Below are 22,951 nucleotides of genomic sequence, written 5' to 3'. Positions count from 1 at the left end.
GGGGGGGGGGGGGGGGGCATCAGATCGCTGACTGGAACCACCAGCAGTGAAACTGGAAGTGCACTTCCACCGGCACTTCCAGTTTTGCAGCTGGCACTTCCAGGGGCTGCACGACCAATCTCAGGGGGTGCACATTCACCCATGTGCACCCCCTACACGTTGCCAATGCCATTGATAAAGTTGTTCTCACTCTTTCGCAGCTTTATGATTAAGCCAACGAACGTGCCAACACATTTTGCTCAACTTTTATGGTTCCCTTTAAAGAGCTTCCTAATAAATGGCACCAGCAGCATCTAATTTCACAAGCACCTGCATTAGACTGTAGCAAAAGTACAGCCAGAGGGTGCACTGGGGGTAAGTCAAGCCATGTCTAAAAGCTTCACACTGAAGCAACTGTTAGATAGCAAGATCTTCCTTCTCAGCTACTCAATCACCTGCAGGGATCCAAGGCCATCAACATCAGACTTGGTTCATACAGATCTTGCTCCATAGCTTGGCCATGATTTGTCAGTTTACATATATACACTCCCTACACACACCCTTTGCTGGGCAGCATTTCCTTCTTGCTCACCAAGCCACCCCAGCTCCGATACAAGACCAATGGCATTTTCCCAGAAACGTCAGCTTCTAAACAAAGAAAACTTCAGGGAAAAACATTGATAGGTTGCTCTTGTTACTGCAGACTAATTATGAAAAAGTGAGTTCCATGTTAGCCAACAGGCACTAATTTGCCTTGCTGTGCTGAACACTCAACTGTTCAAATATTTAGTTGGAACATCTCCACAGAGTCCTTAGCGCAATGTGCTAAGTGCAGAAATGACAAGTTGAAGTGGGGAAACCTGTGGAGTTAAATATAAGCCAGGCTGGCACAGAACTAGAACTTTCAAAAAATGGTGTGCCAATGTGAACAGACAACTGCTTTCCCAATACTCTCCTCCTTGTATGGAAATTTCCTAATTACTAGGTAGATTTCTCTGGACTGCCAAAGCAACCTTCCATCAAAGCTAGTTCTTTTTTCCCTTGAAGCCAATCTGCAGCACAATTCTACTCAAGCAAGCTATTTAGGAAATTAGGTCAACCACCCTGACAATTACCTAGTACAGGCTGTAAAATACGGATCCAGGTCTGCACTGCTCCAGTTTTCAGGGGCTGTTTTGATTTGTGGATTTGGATCAGTGCATTGTAGACACTTTATCAGGCACAATTTAGATCTTCCCACACCTTGTCCTGGAATAATCTTGAATTAGATTAACTATCCAGAACTCTTGTCAGCTGCCTGAAAGGTCACCATGGGCAAATCATATCACTGCTCTGTGTCTCAGTTTGCCCATACTATATCCTAGTGTATACTATACACAATAGACAGTTGTAAGCATAATTAATAGTGAGACAAGAAACATCAGCCTAGTCTATACTTAAATGGTTTAGCAAGTACGGTTATACCAGTGCACCTCTACTGGCCAGTCCCCTTAGCAAAAATGTTATTCAACATTTCTTTGCAGTAAACCAGTTGCCAAACAAGATAAACTACCAGCAAGAAGCCAGCATCTACACTAGGACTTTTGCTAGCATGGCTACATTCATTAGAGATGTAATTCCATGTCTTCCAGGCTCCTATCAAAGACCAAGGCAGGTAAACCTTTCTACCATAGATGAAGCCTTTTTAAAGATGAACTTTAAAAGACTTTGTGTGTTTGCATTCCTGAGACAAATGCACAAAACTGACCACAGACTATGGCCCTAAGGATCTGCAGATCCCCTAATATCAAAGAGCAGGATTTGGCCCTAACACTGAAACAAATCCAGAGTAACTTCCAGAGACACACATGATATCAACTCACAAGTCAGTTGTGCCAGATGCTGGGCCTCCACGCAGGAAGTCAAGACACTAGAATTACTACGATTTGCAAGGGCCCTCCCTCATACCTCAGAGATGAGCCAGTTGGATCCACCACCGGGGAGATACACTGCAATGCCATATAAGGGCCCTCTACCTTTTTTCCCCTTTACAAAGCTCTAGACACCTATCTCACAAATCCTAGTTAGCAGGGTGCATGCTGGGAGCAAACTTAAAAGATTTAGGTTCTTCAACAATGTTTTGTTTTCTTAGTGCTTTTAATTTCATTTTCAGAAAATTTTGTTTCAGTTCCAACAAGCTTCACAGTGCTGGAGGGCAGGAGCCATCCTATAGAAAAATACTGTTTTCTCTAGATTTGAAAGACACAGGTCTTTGAGAACTTTGATCAAAACTCTGTAATCCCAGAACATGCTATTATTTAACCACCATCCTATAAATAAATCATTCAGGTATGCTTTTTCTTTGCTTCCTCCCATTTTTTGTATATCTAAGACCTTTGTGCTTGACAGGTACAGGCAAAGAAAATTGTGTTTCATGACAGAGCTTCAAGATATTAAATTGTTCCTCACCCATTTCTTCTTGGTTAAACTCCCCACAGTGCACTCCCTTCTTTACACAAGCTTTTCTATATCAATCTGCTACATCCAAGTTGCATGACTGACCTCTGCTTTTGTCTCTTACCCACCCCAGTGATCCATCTTTCATGCTGACATGGTCCACCAGTTCTTAACTTACACATTTATTACAACAAGCAAACAAATAATGGGCTTTATTTTTCCCCTCCATATTTCCACACCCAGGATGTCTTTAGGCCATGTTACAGGTTACCTTTAAAACTTCATAAAGGGACTTAAAATGGGAACATTCACCCATTAAGGTCCTAAGTGACCTCTAAATGTTTAAAAATTGTGCCGCTCGGAATAAGGTTTATCTTTGAGATATTTTACCCGTGCCATTCCAGAGTATTACTCAAATGCTCCAGGGAGATAAAGCGTCTGCCTTTCTTTCCTCCAGCATCCCAAGATGCATCATTCATAGCCCTTTCAGGCCTTCTTACTCCTGTGCTCCACAGGCAAACTTGCAACCCTCCTGAACGCTACTGCCCAGGGGGTGGTGCTAGCTGCAAGCCAACACTGCCTCCCATCCCCAGGGGTGTGACCCTGACCACTCTGAATACTCAGGTTCAGCTCATCAGTTTGTCACTTGCTCTGAGCACCCAAATGTAGCTCACCTCATCAAGTTGCTGCTTGCTCTACTACCTCCATTCAAAAGCAACAACAATCAATCCTACTACTACTCTGACACTCCACTACTGCTACCTACTGTCTGCATGGAGAGATAAGCTAGAGGAGCCAAGGAACCATGGAAACCACCAGGTAGTCTGGAAACTAGGCCTGTACGCAGGTGCTGGCCCTCATCACCATCTAGGGTGAAGAGAAAATGCTCACCACCACTGCCAGGGAGGGCCCAAAGGGCAGGAGGCAGACCAAGGTCAAGTTGCTCAAGTCCCAGGGACACCAAACAAGGTCTCGAAAAACAGCGAGGACTGTGGTCTCCTATGAAGAAAAGCTCATGAATTAATCCTCAAGGAGGACCATGCCGTAGCTCCCCACCACATTGCGTACTGCATGGCTGGGGGAGTGGTCTGTGAGATACAGTGATGATGAAGATGATGATGATGGAGTTATCTCCCTGCAGTGGCCACCTATTTAAAAGGTGGCCACAGAGGACCAAGAAGATATCTACTCCAAGGACATGTTCAAAACCCAATCACGACCATTGTGAACCCAGCCCCAAATGACATGGACGATGGGGAAGACACGGATGTGACCCTCATTGACCAGGATGCAGACATCCCTGAATCAGCTGCTGGTAGGTTCTAGTGACTCCATGGGAAAGGATAATTGCAGGGGAAAGGGGAGAGGGTTGGGGGCTAAGGGCTTTAGTGGGTCTCTCCAAAGGCTTTGAGGTGATACAGGGCTCTGGGGGGGGAGAGCCACAACTGGACCTGCATCCTGGTGAGCAAAGGGAGCAGGGGAAGCTCTGATTTTCCATGATAAAAAACCTAAAAGCAAACACCAAAATTTATAGGTATTTATCATTTATTTTACTATAGTGATTGAGGCACTGGTAGACTTCCAAATTGATTTAAAATTGTAAATACGTCAGTAAAACATTGTGTTCAACTGATACCTATATCTAAATAGATATATAGTGCTGTTTCATTTTAATCATGGAAAAACATGGATTTAGGGGTATACCAGGATCCCTTCTTATGAGTGACATTTCAATTGGAAGGGGAGAGTACCAAAAGCTTGTCCATCACTCTGGGGATGAGGAAGTCTGATTGTAGCTGTCAGTCACACCTGAAACAAGCCATCAGTTCTTGCCCTAAAGAGCTTTGCAGTCTGAATTCTACATATAACCAAGGTGGGCCACCTTCCCAGCCTGTTTTTGCCGAATATAAATAGAGGCCTATCAAACTATGTGTTTCAACAGCTTTTGCCGGTAACTCATTCATCACATTTGCTGTCTTTGCATTAAGTCGTTTGAGCCTGACTCTTTGTACCTTTATATATACATATGGGAACTCATTGTCCATCAGGGAACAAAAGCTGTGTTGAAAAAGCAGCTCCCTGTTAGAAAAGACTTTTTACATTTATATACACCAGAGTTCTTTGCAGAGGAAGGTAAGTTATCATTGTGGTAGAGGTGGAAGAACTGGAGGCACAAATTAGTGAAGCAGTGTCCTAGCTTCCTAGGACACTTCCAGATGTTCAGTCATGCTGGTGATAGCAAGGCCTTCTCCCTGCTCAGAAGCTCCACATTAGACTGAGTGGCCACATTCAACTGTTGGGACCCCTGCTATAAACTTGCTAACAAAAATCAGTTAGTGAATAGACTGCCAGGGAGTACACCATATAATGCACCATCTTGCCCCTTAACACATGCAGATTAGTTTTATTTATTTACATTTCTATACAATGTACATGTAAGTTATGTATAATAAATGACAGCAAAGAAATAAAGACTTACAGCCCTCCACTAGTAAAGATTAATTGACTCTATAGCTATTATGATCACCACATCTGACTTCCTGACACAAGCCAGGAACTCTCATCTGGTGATTTCTGCACTGAGCCTATAACTTCTTACTGAGCTAGAGCTGATCTCTCGGAAAGATATCCAGTCTTGATTTAAAGACTGCAAGTAAAAAGGCCTTCCAGGCAGGTGAGCTGAGACAGGCCTATCTGCATGTGAGTTATGGGCTTATCTACTAGGATAAAGTAACCTGCTTGTTTCAAACAAGCCACCCCTTAAAATTTATATTCCAAGGACAGACACAAGAGAGAGATGATACAAACTACTCCATTTAGACATATTTATTATGGGCCATAAATATAGTTTTATTCAGAAAGCCTTAGTAATAATAACTGGAGTTGTCTTCACTGCCTAAAAGGCATTTTTTCATTAATAATGTGCTCTCTTACCATTACAGCCTAGTGGAGTTTTTACTATGAGGTAGCTAAGTAAGATCAATGCTGTAGCTTTGTTCATGGTTGGTTCCACACAGTTTGCTTTACAATAAAATAAAAAACTATGATGTCTCATCTCCAGTAAGATACTAGAGCAGGATGGCTCACAGATATCCCTCTATTTAAAAAATGAACACCTGTTTTTCAGTAAAAGACTAGCCAAGGCATTTCCTTGCAATATCAAGCATATTAGGACTATAGGACTACTGTAAAATAAGGCCCTTGCAAAAATGGGATGCAGACCCACATTGAAGGATGATAGGATACCAGAGTCCTGATTCAGCAAAGCACATAGATTTCATAGACATTAAGGGCTGGAAGGGACCTTGTGAGATCATTGAGTCCAGCCCTCTTCTCCCCACCAGCCCCACTCTAGGCAAGAAGTCATCTGGGATCAAGTGACCCCAGAAAGAAAGAGTCCAGAGTAGGTGCTTGCACCACCTCTGGGGGGAGTCTATTCCAGACCCTGGACATGCACACCATAAAGAACTTTTTTCTTATGTCTAGTCTAAATTGGCTTTCCTGGATTTTATGGCCATTAAACCTTGTTTTCTCCCGGATCCTGATGTACCCCTCTTATATAATCATAGGCTGCTACCAAGTCCCCCCTGAGCCTTATCTTTTCCAGACTGAAGAGTCCCAAGTCCCTCAGCCTCTCCTCATACAGCCTGCCCTCCAGGCCTTGGATCATATCAGTGGCTCTCCTCTGGACTCTCTCAAGCTTTTCCACATCCCTCCTGAAGTGGGGAGCCCAAAACTGGACATAGTACTCCAGCTGCAGTCTCACCAGGGCTGAGTAAAGTGGGAAGCTGACATCCCTGGTTTTGCTTGAGATGCATCAGTGGATGCATGCCAGAGTTTAGCTTGCTTTGCCAGCCACAGCATCGCACTGGTGGCTCATATTCATCTTGTGGTCAGTATAGATCCCCAAGTCTCTTTTGGTCATGGTGCTAGCAAGCATAGCACTGCCGAGCCTGTATGTTGAAGGTTCTTCCTACCGAGGTGCAGCACCTTACATTTCTCTACATTGAAGGCCATCAGCTTTTGGTCAGCCCACCTTGACAGCATGTTCAAGACAGCCTGTATACCCAGCCTGTCATGCGGTGTGACCGCCCTCCCCCATAACTCGGTGTCATCCACAAACTTGGCCAGTTTGCATCTGACTCCCAAATCCAGATCATGAATGAAGATGTGAAAGAGTACCAGCCTGAGTACCAGCCCAAGCACCGAGCCCTGAAGGACTCCACTGGTCACCCTGTGCCACGTTGATTTGCTCCCATCAACTAGTATTCTTTGGGTCCGACTCCATAGCCAGTTACTTAGCCACCATACTGTAAGATGATCAAGGCCACAGTTGCACAGCTTAACCATGAGGACATCATAGGAAACTAAGTCAAAGACTTTCTTGAAATCCAGATATATGACATCTACATCATCTCCCTTGGATTATGTTTTTGAGAGATGACCATTCCTCATGTACTCCCCTTTCTAGGGGCCTCTAAATGCCTGACTGAGCAAATCTCTGAGTTTTCAAAAATCAGCCTTCCCAAAGTTAAGGATTTCTGTTTTACTGAGGGATTTGCTTGCTCTTTGGTGAACTAAGAAGGTGACCAATTCATGGTTGCTGTCACCAGGCTTCATCTCAAGCCTCACATCACTCACCAGGTCTTGCTCTTTGGCCAAGACCAGATCAAGCAATGCCTCTGCCCAGTGCATGCCCAGACTTAGAATCTGTCTGGAGACATCCAGGTTAGCCCCTAATATTACTAAATATTTTAAAAAATTATATAAAAATATCATAGAAGTTGATTAGTGTAGAGTCACTAGAAATGAAAATTTTAAAAAGGTGCTAAGGTGTTAAGATACTGGGCTTGGAGACAGAGGAAGCAATAGTTTCAAGGCACTGATTTGGACTAGGAGATTGAAGTGCACTCCAGGCTCTGCTGTTAACTGTATAACACCGTCAATCATATTCTAGGAAGCTACTGTGTCACACTGTTCCCAGAAGTACTGCTTCAGATAAGTCGTTTTCAGGAGTGCTTCCAAACCAAACCATTGGGTTTGGTCCTGATCCTGCACTTCTCACAGAAATTCAGTCATTTATTTTTTATCATCATTAATGCTCTGCAAAAAGACTGAAATCAAAATGAAATGGACATTTCATTTCCAAAGACAAATACATTCAAAAGCCCACTGCACTCCCTACAGTGAAGTCACTTTATTAACTTTACTAATGTTATTTTGACTTTAAGAAATACAAGGAAAGACAACTATTTTGTCATGGTAAGTGTCACCACCTAGTCCTGTTTTATGAAGACATTCTTAGCCTTTGCATATCAAACGAAACTCTGTACCATTGTTTTCTTTGGAGGAGCTTTTGCTGATAGCAAGAGAATTTGTTCTTTGCCTTAATTCTCGCAGCAAGAGTCAATCCTTGTGACAGACTTGCTTTCTGGGAACTGGCCACTAATGTCTTAATGGGAATTTCTGACAAAAAAAGATTGCCCCAGATACTGTTTTGGACCACCTCTGCTCAAGGATTGATGCAAAGTGAATCAGCAAGTTATGCTAAATAAATACCCAGATATCTGTAAGGCCTTAAAATCTGCTGTTGCTTGGCCTGGAGGCAACAACGGGAATAAGGCATGCAAGAAATTCCACTACATAAAAGCCAGTACATGCCATTATCAACTCTACCATAGCCCTGGCAAATAGAATTGGGACCTTCACATTAGCAGCAAAGTGGCATAGGATTAGGGAAAGCAACTCCTGCAATAACACAGAGTTCCATTGGGTTTTATATCAGCCATCTCAAGTAGTGGCAAAAAAGCAAACTTGACTTTATGCTGAAGGATATTAGATGCCAGACCTTTCCCTTTCCTACACATATGAAAGCTAACAACACTCCGCAAGAAACTCTTCAAATTTCCTCTAGATTGGTGCTTCTCAACCTTTTTAGATTCAAGGCACCCCTCCATAACTTTTATGACTTGAGTAGCATCCCATTTCAAAAATGATCTTATTACCTGGGAACCTGGTTTTCTCTATTAAAAATCGCAAATTCCCTTATATTAACTCCCCCCACAAATCCGCACTTTTCCACAATTAAAATTAAATGCCACTATATATATACAGGTATCAGCTGAACACAATGTTTTACTGATATATTTACCATTTTAAAGAAATTTGGAAGCCTGCCAGTGCCTCAATCACTATAATAAAATCAATTCTAAATACCTATAGAATTTTGATGTTTGATTTGGGGTTTTTTATTATGGGAAATCAGAGCTCCCCCTACCCACTTCACTCACTAGGATGCGGGTCCAGCTGCAGCTGTCCCCCCTCCACTTCTTTATGGTGCTGAGCAACCTTTGATATACCAGTGTCCTGCCCATGCCTTTGCCCCTCACTCCCCACCCACAGCCCTGCAGGAGAGGGCCTCCAACTTCCAGGAACACAGGATCAGGGACCTGGGCCTGCAGCCCCCCGCCCCCGCAAGCAGTACCCGAGCCCCGGTTGCTGCCCATAGATACAGCTTTAACTGTTTTTTCTACATACCTCAAAGTACCAGGTGTGGCTCGTGAACACTGCAATGGTGGGGCAGATGGAGCATCCCACAGGAGCATGGAGAGGCCCCCCCCCCCCCCCCGGGTGCTCAGCGGTGAACCTGGAAGTGGACCAGAAGTACTTCTGGTTCACCTCTGGGTCCACCACCAAGTGCGCTGGCTGTCGCCCCCTATGCCCCCCCATTCAGCAATTGGCCATGGGGGGACCCCAGGTGCCCCCCCAGACCCAGGAAGTACCAGTCCCTGAGCACGAGGGGTGTGGCCCCTAGTGCACTCCCTGGCAGACCCAGAAGTGGACCAGAAGTGTTTCTGGCCCACTTCCGGACCTACTGCCAAGCATGCTGGAGAGCCCCCCATGCTCCTGTGGGATGCTCCATCCACCCCAACATCTCAGCATTCACGAGCTGCCTAGTACCTTGAGGTATGTGAAAAAAAACATTTAAAGCTGTGTCTGTATCTGAATCATCAAATCTTTCCAAATCAATTCTGAGGGTTCTGCTTCGATTCGGAGAGATTAAAGGGTCTCCTGATTTGATTTGGATTCAGAGATTTGGCCACCAAATCCAATCAGGGACGAAAGCTTCACAAAACCCTACTATCCATCTATCTACCATGGTTCGTATAGTCAGTCATCAGCAGAGTTTGCTCATAATGACCATACTAACTAAATTAAAAGACTTCTCTAACAGAGAATGAATTAAATGCTGATGGATGGGGACACAAGTCTCAAGCCATCAGTTAATCAGACGTACACTTTTGAACTTCTTCAGTATTGTTTTGAAGTATACGCCATCCTTGAATAATTTAGGGGTCAAAAAAGTCTTTAATCATCATTTCTTAGTAAGAAATGAGTGATCACGAAGCCCAAACAGTTACAGGATACCCATCTTCTGTTAGTAAGAATACTAAACTAGTCCCAGTAAGAATTCCTATCCCATGCTCCCCCCTTCCATGCAAAAATGTGTATTCTCTCACTTTGATATAAAAAAATCAATGTTATTTAATGTTAACTAATGATATAAGGACCTCATGTTATTACAATTTGGGCTTATTTTCATTGGGGGTGGTCCCAATTCCTAGAAAATATTGTTTAAAATGTTATCTTTGAGTCTTTGATAAAGTAGGATTATTTTCATGATACCATAATAAAATGAAAGTACAAATTGCATGGTTTTCAAATTTCATTGCAAACATTTCAGTCTTTATACCAATCCACAAGGGCATGTGCCAATTTTGAGTCTGCAAAAGTAGAGTCTACAAAAGTAGTAGCCAATTTTGAGTCTACAGCCCATTCCAAACCCTGCACACTTGTGCTACTAAACTTTTCACACACAAAGTCCTTTTGGAAAATAAAATCAGGCCAATTAAACAAATGTTTATATAACAATGTTATTTTCCCCCCTTATAGTAACCAGATCTGCCAACTCTGCTGTACTAGATAATTACCATATTACCCATTATAGAAATATTTGGTTTGACAAGTTTCTACAGTTCTAATTCAGCCAGGGGCATCAACATTCCTGTGAAAATATCAAGTTTATGGTGTAGTAGCAGGACAAGGAAAAGGAAGAGAAGGAAAAACAGTTTTGAACATGCAAAGCCCAGTGCAGGGAAAAATGGGATTTCAAAGCACAATAAAATGATAAAATGAACAATAGAACAGGATTTGAAGTCCTGCTTTGTAGTGTATTGCAGTTCAGGATGGAGACACAGCTCAAAGAACAAGTATTTTATCAAAAGAACAGAACATCCATTGGGCCACTTCTGCTTCTTTGTGGATGCTAATAGTAGAAATGGTGTTGTAGTATCACCTAAAGGACACTACCTAAATTGAGATCTGGTTGCACTACACAACATCAAAACAGTCTAAAGTTCTTTGGAGCAGGTATAATCTCTTACTTAAACAGAGAGAAAAAAGATGTAATTGAACAAAAGCCAGTAAGAACTTCAATGTGTATGCTCATACAGAAAAGGTAGCATGAAGACCAAGCTTTGATCATGGGAAACAAAGCTTTCCCTAGCTTACTACATGGGAACAGCACATAGAATTATTCATCCTTCCCTAGAGTAAATTGTGTTTGTTTTCATCATATGATTTTGTCAAGCTTCACCTGTAAATATTATATTCAGAAACTATGTGATATAATCCTTTATAAAGTGAACATTTCCTTTCAGTGGACAAATGGAAATATTTGGTCTCCTTCAGCTATGTGTAATCTCAGCACTTAAACTAAGCTCTTCTTTGACACTGCTACTCAAGTAAACTACCATAGCAACTATGTTCATACATACCTGCAAATTAGTAAGTGACCAGATTAATCATTTGATTAAAACCTCTCCGGTGTGATCAACTGCCATAGTTTGCAATGACATCTGATCTCAGCAGTGTGACGACTGGTTCATCACAAGTCTTTTAACAAATCTGTGTAGGTTTAGCGATAACACTTTGTCCTTACCTCTGAATCTTTGTCCAGTCGGTTCCGAACAACAATCATGTTATACAGTATCCTGTCATCATCTGCCTCTGTGTGAGTCAGGTCATGGGGGGCGCTCCATAAATTCTTCTCCTCATCTCTTGCCAGGGTGGCTCCAAATGAAGCATAAGGGTTGTCATCACTGAAATAAAGAAAACATCGAGACACAGTTAATGTCCAGGTTTGAACACTATAGTTACATAAGAGAACTGAGTGGTTGTAGGCACTCATAACACTTAGAATGTTTTTAATGTGATTTAAACTTGACGCAGACAGACATACAAGCCTATTAAACCAATTTAAATCTGCCTGGAATGGTTCAAAAGTATAACTGGAGAATCATTCTATTTTGAACCAGTTTGCTGTGACCCGGTGTGGACACCAGTGTTCTGTGACAAGTCTGATCAGTCCTCCAGGCATCCCACAGTGCATTGCTCCTCACCCATCCAACAGACTGCTGCAACAAGCTGCTCTAGTACCCAGCCAGAATTCTACTGTCCACCTCCCCCACCTTTTTCCCCTTTTGTTGGCACTTTTTAGCCATGAGATCATCTGTTCAATAAAAGCTATCTTTAACAACCAGCTGTACCCTCACTCCCTACTTGACCACAGCCCCTAGGAAGCAAAAAAACTTTGGGTCCAAGGTCCTTACCACCCACTCCAAGTCAGGCAACCATACTGCAGAGCTGAGTCAATTTCCATCTATTGACATTTACCAAACTTATGTTTAGGATAAAAGCAGAGAAGTGAAAACACCCCTAGCTACAAGTCCCTGGGATCCCCCCAAAGCACGGGTGCAAGAACTCCCTCCTACTTGCCCCCTGGGATGTATGCTGGGCTGGGTGTTTACTTCCACCCCATGGTGGTAGAGCAACAGTACTTCATACAACTGTAAACTGGTTCCAGTTTGTGACATTCTGGAACTGTTCAATTGACACATGTCCCCGCCCAGTAAGGGGTGTATTCTGGTTGCACCTTTGCCCCTGAGACCAAGAAGCCTGTATGCCAGTTTGACAGTAGGACTTGGTCTATTGCCCAGTGCTGACAGCACAAGACATCACCAATAGGGCACTGCACTAGTAAAAGGTGCTCTACTTCAGATAAGACAAGAAAGCCACAGACCTTAAAAAATCATACAATATTTGAAGGATCTTTTTCAGAGCCAGCATCTGTCCAATACCACATATTCAGTATATGATCACTACCACACTCATTGTCAGAGGCAACAGGGTACTACACTGAAGACAGATTTATTTTTTTAAACTCTTGATTCTAAAGTTAAAGAGCTTTATCTCCCTTTAGCTTCAGTATAGTTGCCTCTGCCCCAGAAGTTACTGGTGTTCAGGTAACTCCAAAACATCCAGATCACCCACAAGCTGAAAAGAGTTAACTAACAGTGGGCTCCACGGTATATGGCTACAATTGACAACATTCCCAAGAAGCCTCTCTTTGGCTTGAGAGGTTTAGCAAGATTTCTATGCCAAAAGAAGCAGTTTAAATACTCCTTTACACATTCCTACATGACACAGTAAGTCCCAACATGCCCCACTCTCACACCTGCATATGGGCTGGGGAAAATAGTTCTAGGAGTCAGAGAGCAGAGGCAGAGCCATAGCCATTTCTGACTCAGATTAACATCATCAACCCAAATTATGATTTCTCTTTTCTTCCAAATACAGATCTACTCTGAAAGTTCCTGTCATTCTCAGAAAGGAGCAAGGAGTTCCCCCTCCAAAACTGAAGTGTCTTGACCCTCTATTAGTATTACTGCCATGACCCTCTATTATTCTTTCCCTCTATTCAGCACTGGTGAGGCCACATCTAGAGTACTGTGTGCAGTTTTGCTCCCCACCCCCGCATTATAGGAAGGATGCAGACAAGTTGGAAAGAGTCCAGTGGAGAGCAACAAAAATGGTTAGGGGGCTGGGGCACATGACCTGTGAAGAGAGACTCAGGGAACCGGATTTATTTAATCTAGAGAAGAGAAGACTGAGGGGGGTTTTGACAGCAGCCTTCAACTACCTGAAAGGTGGTTCCAAAAAGGATGGAGCTAGACTGTTCTCAGTGGTGACAGATGACAGAACAAGGAGCAATGGTCTCAAGCTGCAGCAAGGGAAGTTTAAGTTGGATATTAGGAAAAACTCTCTCACTAGAAGCACGGTGTAGCACTGAAAAACGTTACTGGGGTGGGGGTGAAATCTCCAACCTTGGAGGTTTTTAAGGCCCATCTTGACAAAGCCCTGGCTGCAATGATCTAGCTGTGGATGGTTCTGTTTTGGTCAGGGGGTTGGACTAGATGACGTTTTGAGGTCCCTTCCAACCCTCATTTTCTAGGATTCTATGATTCCATGACCAAGCATTCAATTTAACCAGCCATCACAATCACAAACCCCATGCGATGCCCATATGCTGACGCTTCTGAATACCGTTTCTAGGGCAGGTTGGCCATCCTGCAGCACATGCCACAAGTGGCACAAGCAGCATGTGTGTGGGGTGGGGTGGGGGGGTTGTGGCATGCAGAAGATCAGGAAAGAAGCAGAGAACACAGCAACCGATCAGACAGGGAGCACAAAGCAGAACAGATTAGGAAGGAGATCAGAGTGGCACTCTGGGAGGGTGTAGGGCTTACCATGTGGCACACATGCCAAAAAAGTTGGTCTCCACTGCTCTAGGGCACCTGTGATTTAAGCTTAGCTATGCAGGCTTCGAGTGGGAACAGTCAAAATATAAAGCATTAGTTACTAAGTATTTCAGGACTCCAACATGCTAGCAGGAGACTTCATGTACACTATGAATATTTATAGAGTCAGAAATTAAGTTTGTTCCCTACTGGTTCACAAAACCTCTAATTCCTTTGGCTAAAAATAAGCCTAAAAATAATGCCCATGAGTGTCTGTGTAAGCAAGTTCTCTGAATATCCTAATCGTTATAAATCCCAAGAAATCAACAGAATTACATGTATAATCCCTGGTATGACCATCAAATTAATATTTGATCCTACCTCCTAGTTCCCATGTAACCAATGAATTTATAGTTTGGCAACAGAAACTTCTGGGATATCAATTTTTAACTTGCTTTTGCCTTTTCACAGGCATCAATCAAAGAGGCTACCTCCAGATAAGATGCCACTGTTTAAGAAGGCCTCTAACCCTGTGATTCTCAACTAGGGTGTCAGGACACCTTGGGTGGCACAAGATCCTTTGAGGGGTACCTCAGGAGGAGTGAGGAGATAAGCACAGACAGCAGCTTATCAGACAGACTCAGGCTCTCCCTCTCTGGCTCATCTCCCACCCCCATTGCCCACCCTCTCTCCAAGGAAGTAAGCACTGTAATACATTAATTTGTTTTTTAAATGAGGTGCTGCTCAGTTCACAGAAGTTATGGACGGGTGCCTTGAGTCTAATGAGGCTGAAAACCACTGCTCTAACAAGTAGGAGGTCTCAGGGTTGATACTATCAGAGCAGGGACAGTAGGTTACTAAACTTGCTTTCCTGTTTGCTTTCTACAAGAAATTGATGGTTTGGGGCTATAGAGATTTTTAATTAGACCCACCATTTGCCCATACAAAAATCTATTCAAAGATCAAAGAAGGACCTCAGTGGTCATGTAGGCCAAGTCCTGTACAGATGCAGGATTCACCGTTTCTAAATCTTCCCAGAGAGATGCCCCTCCAGACTACTCTTGAAAACGAGATTGCACAACTTCGCTAGGCAGCCTGTTCTATTCTCTTACAGTTAGGTCAAGTCTGAACTTGTGCCCATGCCAAACAAGGAAAACAGTAACACCAGTACTCCATCCTTAAACTCTAGTCCATGCACTCTTCTAGCACCAGATAGCTCCTTGAGATGCACAAAAACATAAGCAGAGAACAGTAACATCAGAGCTTTGCACTGATGTCACTTGTTATCCCTGTTCTTGTCACTTCCTTTGAAATAACAATGCATGTCTGTGCACACATGCATATATATTGCTTTTGACTAATGCTGGAGGTTTTGGGGCTAGTAATGGGGAAGTTACCAAAACATATGACTTATTAAGTGCCAGGAAAACTTTTGTTGTCCAATAAAACAAATTCTAGTTGTGAATAGCCAAGAAAATCCAAGAGCAGGTTGTGGGAAAGTCACCTATCACTTGTATTACTAATGGTCTGCTTTCTCAATATATCAGTGGCTCAGCATATCAGTGGCTAGTGATCAAGCTGTACTGTTCCCCAAAAGACCATGAGTATAAATTCAGTAGGTTCCCCAACATACTCTGTGGTCAACAAGGGGAACTTCTGCTGCCCCCTGCACAAGCAGAACAATGCTTTTCCTAAACAGTGGCATCGTAAGTACTGAAGAGAAGTGTTTCCAGGCAGCAAACACCATTTAAGGTCTCAAACCTTCCTCCTCCCTCATAGCAGCACCAACAGCTGCACTCTGCCTTGGCCTCACCATCCCTCTCCAAGGAATTTGAAAGGATGTAGCAGGAACTTTCTTGGGTTTATGCAGAAAGAGTCTTAATTTACTTTGGCTAGAAAACCCACATGGCTTTCAAGAGAAGGATATGAGGCCACAGGGAATGTCTTTTCCCTGGGCAGCTCCTTCTCAATCAAAACACAGCTACAAGAGTCCCTCCACAAGGAGCTGGCACAAGGGGAATGCCATGAAGGTTGGGAGAAGTAGATTTGGAGATAGCAGTTCCCTTCCCCCACCCCTTAGGTCTTGGCTGTAGTTTCTCCATTTATTTTATACTTTTGTGAGTGGAAGTAATTGGAATTCAACAGCTTTGGATTTCCTGGCCAAGAAAACTGTAACCTTTCCCACTCATCTTGCTCCATATTAGCTCCAGCCCTGGATGCAAAATCTCTTGGATAAATAAGAAGTCTGGGTACAGCAAGACAGCATATGTCAACACATCAGTCCTTCACAGCTACTGGCTACCCACCAGGGGAGGATGGATAAAAACAGGAGTGGGCTTGTGATGAAGTCAGTGCAGTGGAATTCAGGAGATCTTTGCTCAGTTCCTGGCCTTGCCACAGAGATGGTTCATGACTACAGATAAGGCCAGATTCACACTCACCTCCCCCTCCCAAATTCAAGGATATAGGTGCCTAAACAGGACTTAGGTGGACTTGAGCTGCCTAAATTCCACACCCCCACTCAACCACCACTTAAAATGACTGGGTGCCTTCCCATTCAGCCTTAAAGCTCCCTTGACACCCTCTGTGCATGACCAGAAGCACCCAGTCCCCTCAGTCTAAGCCCAGAGACTATGCAAAGTAACACCCAAGGACATGATCTGGTATGCATGCTCTGAGCACCCCTATCAGACACTTCACAAAACATTCCTGCTTTCCGGGCACATTTCAAACAAAGGATAATTTTTCCTTAAATGGACACTGACTTTAAAAAAATTCTGGGAAAAAACAAAATCTTCTATCTCCCTTCCAAAGGAATACCTCTCGGGAAGAGGGCTGTCACCTGAAATGCATGAAACTTTCCACATGTACATCATCCTAGCTCCCTGCCACCCTCTGCCCTGTACTCCCCTCCTCCCCACCCCCCACAAAAATAAAAGTTGGTGCCTATGATAAGGCCTATTACAGAACTTCCTAAGTGGTGCACTAGCTCAGAGTGCACCATTGTTATAACTTCCCATTGATACTTATACAAAAATCTTAATTAGCTTCCATTAGGCAAGAAATTATCCTTCCCCCCACCTTTTCCTGTTTCTCATTTAATCTCCTGCAATAATGAATGACTAACAAAGGAAGGAAACTTCAAAGGCATGGATGGCACAACACTCTCACACCTACAGTAGGTGACGCATTCTGCAAAAGCATTTTGTAATTAAATCTTTCTGAACTTCCAACTCTGTAACCAAACCATTTCATTGAAGGTACAACCCTTTTTTAAGGTCATTGGGACTTTTGCTTCAAAGGGACTTCCATCCCTTTAATAATGATGCCTATTTTATTTTAGTGGGTTTTCAAGCCACATTTATATTGCACATCTTGCCTTGATCCTAAGTGCAAGCAAAGGTTTGTTCACTGGGCTTGTATAGCAAGATAAACAGGTAAGGAAATTTCTACCTGTTCACACTGTCCTGTGCCACAGAATCATGTCAGAACACCTTCAGGCATGAACAAAATTTAAATCCTACTCATATATTCAAACGTCAGTCAGCCACTGGTACAGCAAAACAGATTCAATCCTCAAAATATTTTGCCATTCATACTTCAGAGCTCTAAAGCTTTCTCTCTCATCCCAGTGAATTCCATAAGATAATTACACAATGTGTCATTTAAATGCAACTACCTCTGGGCTGAAAAGCCACAGCATTGTACCATGCAGCACATGCATCAGGACAGGAGGATTAGGAACTGTGGTATATGTGAGGGGCAAATATATATTAGTGTCATGAGGTTTTCCTAAGCATCTGAGCAGGACATCAATGTGGCCTCTAAGAAATTATTCCAGAGACTGAAAGAGCAAGATACACAGCTGGCAGAAGGACGGCATAACCCAACTGCCTTCATGGATTGCTCCAATTTACTGGCCCATAGCATTTACTGCTATTATTGCTACAACTAAGCATGCCTCTCTCTTGCACAGCATTTTCTTCCACAGATCTACAAGTGCTCAATAAAGGAAGCTACCAATATCCCCATTTTACAGGTAGGGAAACAGAGGCAGAAAGAGGGAAGCGACTTTCCCAGCAAATCAGTGGTAGAAACAGCACCCAGAACTGAGCCCCAATCCTATGTCTTGTCCAGCAGGTCACTCACCTTGCCAGATATAGAAAAAAACCCAAGGGCTAATCTAACCTTAATGAGATTTGGACCTCATGTTCAAACTGCCAGGATACTCCTAGTCGCTATTAGTCTGGGTAGACCTCTACCACAAGGGCCACCTCAGATCTGCGTACAGATCTGATAATGAGGATTACCCTCTTGTAGTGGTATTAGATCCTGGATTCTGTTTTAAAGCAAGCAATAGGGCAGATGCATAATAGGTCTGCTCCGCACCCTGGGCAGAGGCGGCTTCCAGCTGCTGGTGGCAGTAGTGCGGACAGCTGGCAGCAATGGCAAGTAGTATCCACGATGCAGCATTCATCAAACTCTTCTCAGATCTGGCGATCTAATTGTGATGCCACAATTACAAGTAGACAGACTCAAAGTCAGAATTAAATGAAGGCAGAGCTAAAGTCTTGCCAAGCACATAATTAATACCCTGTAATTTGTTAATATTAAAGTGAGGATAAATAGGTCCAATTTTTGTGGGTTTTTTAATATGCTGGCTGCAATATTAAATAGTAAATTCTCCTGTGGATTCCCCACTCCCTCCGACCCATTGAGTCCAAGCTGAAAATGCTCTTTGGGCAAGTCTAAACTAGAGTATCATCCCACCATCCAATGCTATACTCCTAATACTACTGCAGCAGCTGTTACTTTTGCACCCTCCCTCCCCATCCCACCTACCTCCTTTACCCCCCAGACTGGCACCTGCAACTGCCTGGGTCATCCCCCAGTTACATTACTGTGATAGGGAATAATTAGCATTTCAGCAAAACCTCACCCAGCTATGTACAGCAGTCTCTGTGGGAACCAGAGCCAGTCAGCACATTACACAATCTGGCTTCTATCAAGCAAACACAGAGCTTTCAATCCAGACTAAACACTCAAGTATTAAGACCCTAAATTCTTGAGAATGCCACCAAACAAAGAGTACAAAACACTGTTTCCCCTTTGGAGCAGTACACACCATGCATATTTCAAGTCTGACGCAACAGGCTACCTGAGTTTTACAAAGGCTGCATTAAATGCTCACCCATTCATTTACACTGAAAGCATTGCCATGACATATGTCACCACTGCCTAGTGAGACCTGAATATATTAGGATAGAAGTCTCTTGCTGATTCATTCTTTAATATGCCATTTTAATTAGGCTGGAACTGTTCAGTAAAGGGTTTAGAAACTTAATTCAACATCCGCTTATGTCAGGAGTAGGATTCTAGGTTTGATTTTCTAAACCTCTCAGCTAAGGGATCTAGAATCTCAAAGAAATGTCTATACCTTTCAATATCATAGAGAGAAAATTCCCACATGCAAATTCTCAAAAATTAAAAATAGCGTAACTTACAAATAATGGCCTGATTCAGAAGTTGGCAGCCTATAGCCCACAGGCCAGATCCAGCCCACCAAGACATTTCAGCCAGCACACAAAGCCTGGATATCAATGGCATTTCAGCAACAGGGGGATTTCAAAGAGATCAAGTGATAACCTGGTAAAAAGCACCAACCTGTATTGGACTGAGTTGCATTATTTCATCCCACTGCTCCTAAAAGGTTTCTGACCCCTGCCTTAATTAGTAGGTTGTTTTATTTTTGACAATGATGGTTTTTGAACAATGATATTGTTCACAACGATGGACCTGATTGATACAACGTGGCTAGTAAAAGTACCATATTTTTGCGTGATTTCTTATATAAAGTCAAAATAAGTGGGTCCTTGTTTTGATGCAGTGTTAAGGAAAGGTGTCCATGAAAAAGCTTCTTTATAAGAAAAAATAATTAGGAAAGCTAGATCTTTATTTTAGCTGATACATACAACTGTTGCCCCCACCACTACAGTTTGGCACTTCTGTGAAGCCAATGGCCTGCTTGCATACACTCAAAGCCTGTCTCAAAGTCATGGGAAAAATTCTCAGTGACTTCAGTAGGCTCTAACAGCCCAAGTGATGTTGAAAAGGGGAAAGAAAGATTGTAACAGCTAATCCAGAATTCAGGCTGCAACTCTCTACCCTGTCCCAGCCTGATTCAAGGACTTTATACCCTCCACACTTCCATAGGTCAAAGATCCTGAATGACTGGGTCTTCAGCACGGAAAAATAATTTAGATTACAAGGAGCCAGGGGCATGAGCCCACAGTCCATGTCTGCACCATGGCCTGCCCCTGGCTTCAGACGCACATCACTGCCTGAATACAGCCCATGCAGCTGCATGCTCCCAGCTCCATGCCACTGCCCAACCAGAGATCTGTGCCACTGCATGGCCCTGCTCCATGCCCCTGGACCCACACTGCCCTGATGCAGCTGCACTTCCCTGGTCCAACACTGACCCAAACTGCCACCCAAATGCAGCCCCATAGATCCAGCCTGGGAGGAGCCTGTGGCATCTGGATGCAGCCTGGGGCCCAGGGTGAGTTTGACACCCCTGTGATATAGACGTGATCATTTTTTCTTCACACAATGACAGTGACAGATCCATTGTGCAACACAGTAAGCAGAGTAAAGCATTTCTGACCTGCATAGACCTTGATCCTGAAAAGACTTCTGCATGCATTTGACTCTGATGTCAGTGCACTGCAAGTAGTTTGAATGAACAGAACATTGAGCCCCAGTTCTGCAAATGATTACTCACATACATGCTTAACTTGGTGCACTGTTCGCTGTCCCGCTGACTTCAAAGGGGACAAAAAAAATTCAGAATGTACTGAAGACTTTGCAGGATCACAGCCCTGATTTACATGGTATTGTATGGGAAATTATTTTAACCACATTCGACCAAAATCTGAAGGCACGGGGGTCCTGTGTGTTATTTAAAAAGAGGGAAAACTGGAGTGCTTTTATAACATTGAAAGCTTTATATAAAACTGAAAAAGGACAAATTTGTGAAGATCAATGGTCTATCGTGGAGATTCATATACAGGGAGTGGCATCATAAAGATCACTAACCTAATGCAGCAGGATTCTTGTATCACAAATAATGATACAGTGTCAGATCCACCCACCTTAATGTATACACAGTATATATGAACACTGATAGTAAATCAGTGGGATAGTTTTTGCAGTAAGGCCCAAATCCTGAAACAATCTGCACATGTGCTTAGCTATATCTACTGCAGGTAGCTCCAATGATGTCAATGGGGCAACGCTCAGTGTGTAAAGTAAAGCACATGAATGAATTGCGGCTTTAAGATGCCACTCTACCTGAGAATCTGACTTGCAATACTTAGATGTACTCAAAAGTACCTCTTCTGTGCACTTTTGTGCCAAGTCTCTACCTTTCCTATTAAAACATTATACTGTGGATTGTGCAGAAATGGTAGTAAACACATTAGAAACCCATGACAGACATAGCTATAGATTCATTTTCTACAATGTACTATATCAAAATATTTTAAAAATCAAGCCCATACAATAGTCTGCATAAAATCTGCTGGTACCTCATGGTATCTGAGACTCCACAGTTTATCCCTTACTCCAAGAGAGCCTACCCCCTGTTTGGCAGGCATTAGCTGACACCAACTTTAATGGTGACCATTGTAAAATTACAGTATCAGCACTGCAGTTACAAAGCACACATCACCCAGTGATGATCCTACCTGATATTCTGGAAGAAACACTAAATATTTCAAGAAAATGTTGTCTGTGTGCTTCAGTCTTTCCAATAAAAAAGATTCACAGCAGACGGATTTAGCACACGTGTTAAATTACTGAATATACCATCAGGTTTCAATTAGCTCAATTAATCCACTTCCTAAGAAAGATTTATTCTGTGACCCAGCTTTCACAGCATAAGTCTATTGCTAAAGAGGCCTCAATCCCTGAATTACCGGTACCAAAAGCCGGATGTGTAATGTTAACACTCAAATATCAAATGGTTCTCATGGAAAACATGCAGTTAGGTAAAGCGGGCAGGAAAAAAGCAGGTGGCATCAGGGAAGCCACTCATCAATTAGATTTGGTAGGACAAGAAGTGAGGCCATCCAAATGTGAAGCATCAAGTCAGCCGCAGGTCAGTCATTCAGTCCCAGCCAACAGACTGTATTCCTGAAACATTATAACCCTCAAGCAAAACGAGTCCCAAGGCTTGATTTAAGTCTTTTACTACCTTCCTGGTGAAGAACAGCAGTGTTCGTTCCAAGACGGACTTGCAAAAGGAGACGGCCTCCTCTGCACGCAGCCTGGGCAAGGCTTTCTGGAGACGGAGGCACTTGTGCTGGGATCCCCCTGAAGAGTCTCTCTGGCTCCTCAACAGGGGACCAAAAAATGAGCCCAGCCAGGTTTTGGGCTCAAACTACTTTCCACCCTTCAAGGCAGCTGAGGCTGCTCTTAAATCCCTGCTCCCTCTGCTGCTCCCCAGGTGCTGGCCTCTGCACCCGTGGAGGTTTTGAAGGCCCTGCTGCACAAAGCCCTGCCTGGGATGATCTAGTTGGGGCTGGTCCTGGGCAGGGGGGGTGCACTAGAGGTCCCTTCACAACCCTCCTTTCCTATGACGCTGTGACTAAACGAGCCTGGCTCCCTCGTCCGGCGCCCCGCGGAGCCCTACCCACCACCGCTGGACTCTGCCCCACGTGCCGCATCCAGATGTGCCCCCCCTTACCTGACCAACGGCTCCTTCTCGGGCAGCGCCGCCTCGGTCGCGCACTCGCGGCAGCGGCAGCAGCAGCAGCACAGGGCGCCCAGCCAGTCCCGCAGGCCCATGGGAAGCCGCGGGCTCGAGCCCTTGCGGCGGCGCCCAGCCCTTCGCC

The 22,951-nt window shown here is 43.6% G+C and overlaps 1 protein-coding gene across 1 annotated transcript in view; it reads right to left on the bottom strand.

Annotated features, from left to right (window-relative positions):
- Positions 1-22,941, bottom strand: part of MREG (melanoregulin) — a 44,122-nt gene extending 21,181 nt beyond the window's left edge. Inside the window, exons 1-2 of the mRNA XM_019523383.1 lie at positions 22,804-22,941; positions 11,417-11,576 (exon numbers count right to left, since the gene is read on the bottom strand). Of these exons, the coding sequence (XP_019378928.1) occupies positions 11,417-11,576; positions 22,804-22,904 (261 nt within the window). The 5' untranslated portion in view covers positions 22,905-22,941. The remainder of the gene's footprint in view (positions 1-11,416; positions 11,577-22,803) is intronic.
- Between the last annotated feature and the right edge of the window lie 10 nt (positions 22,942-22,951).

Source organism: Gavialis gangeticus, unplaced genomic scaffold (assembly GCF_001723915.1).
Source record: "Gavialis gangeticus isolate Ggan-Ray unplaced genomic scaffold, GavGan_comp1, whole genome shotgun sequence".
NCBI classification, from domain to species: domain Eukaryota; kingdom Metazoa; phylum Chordata; order Crocodylia; family Gavialidae; genus Gavialis; species Gavialis gangeticus.
The sequence above is the reverse complement of the archived record's forward strand: the minus strand, read 5'-3'. Positions and strand labels throughout refer to the sequence as shown.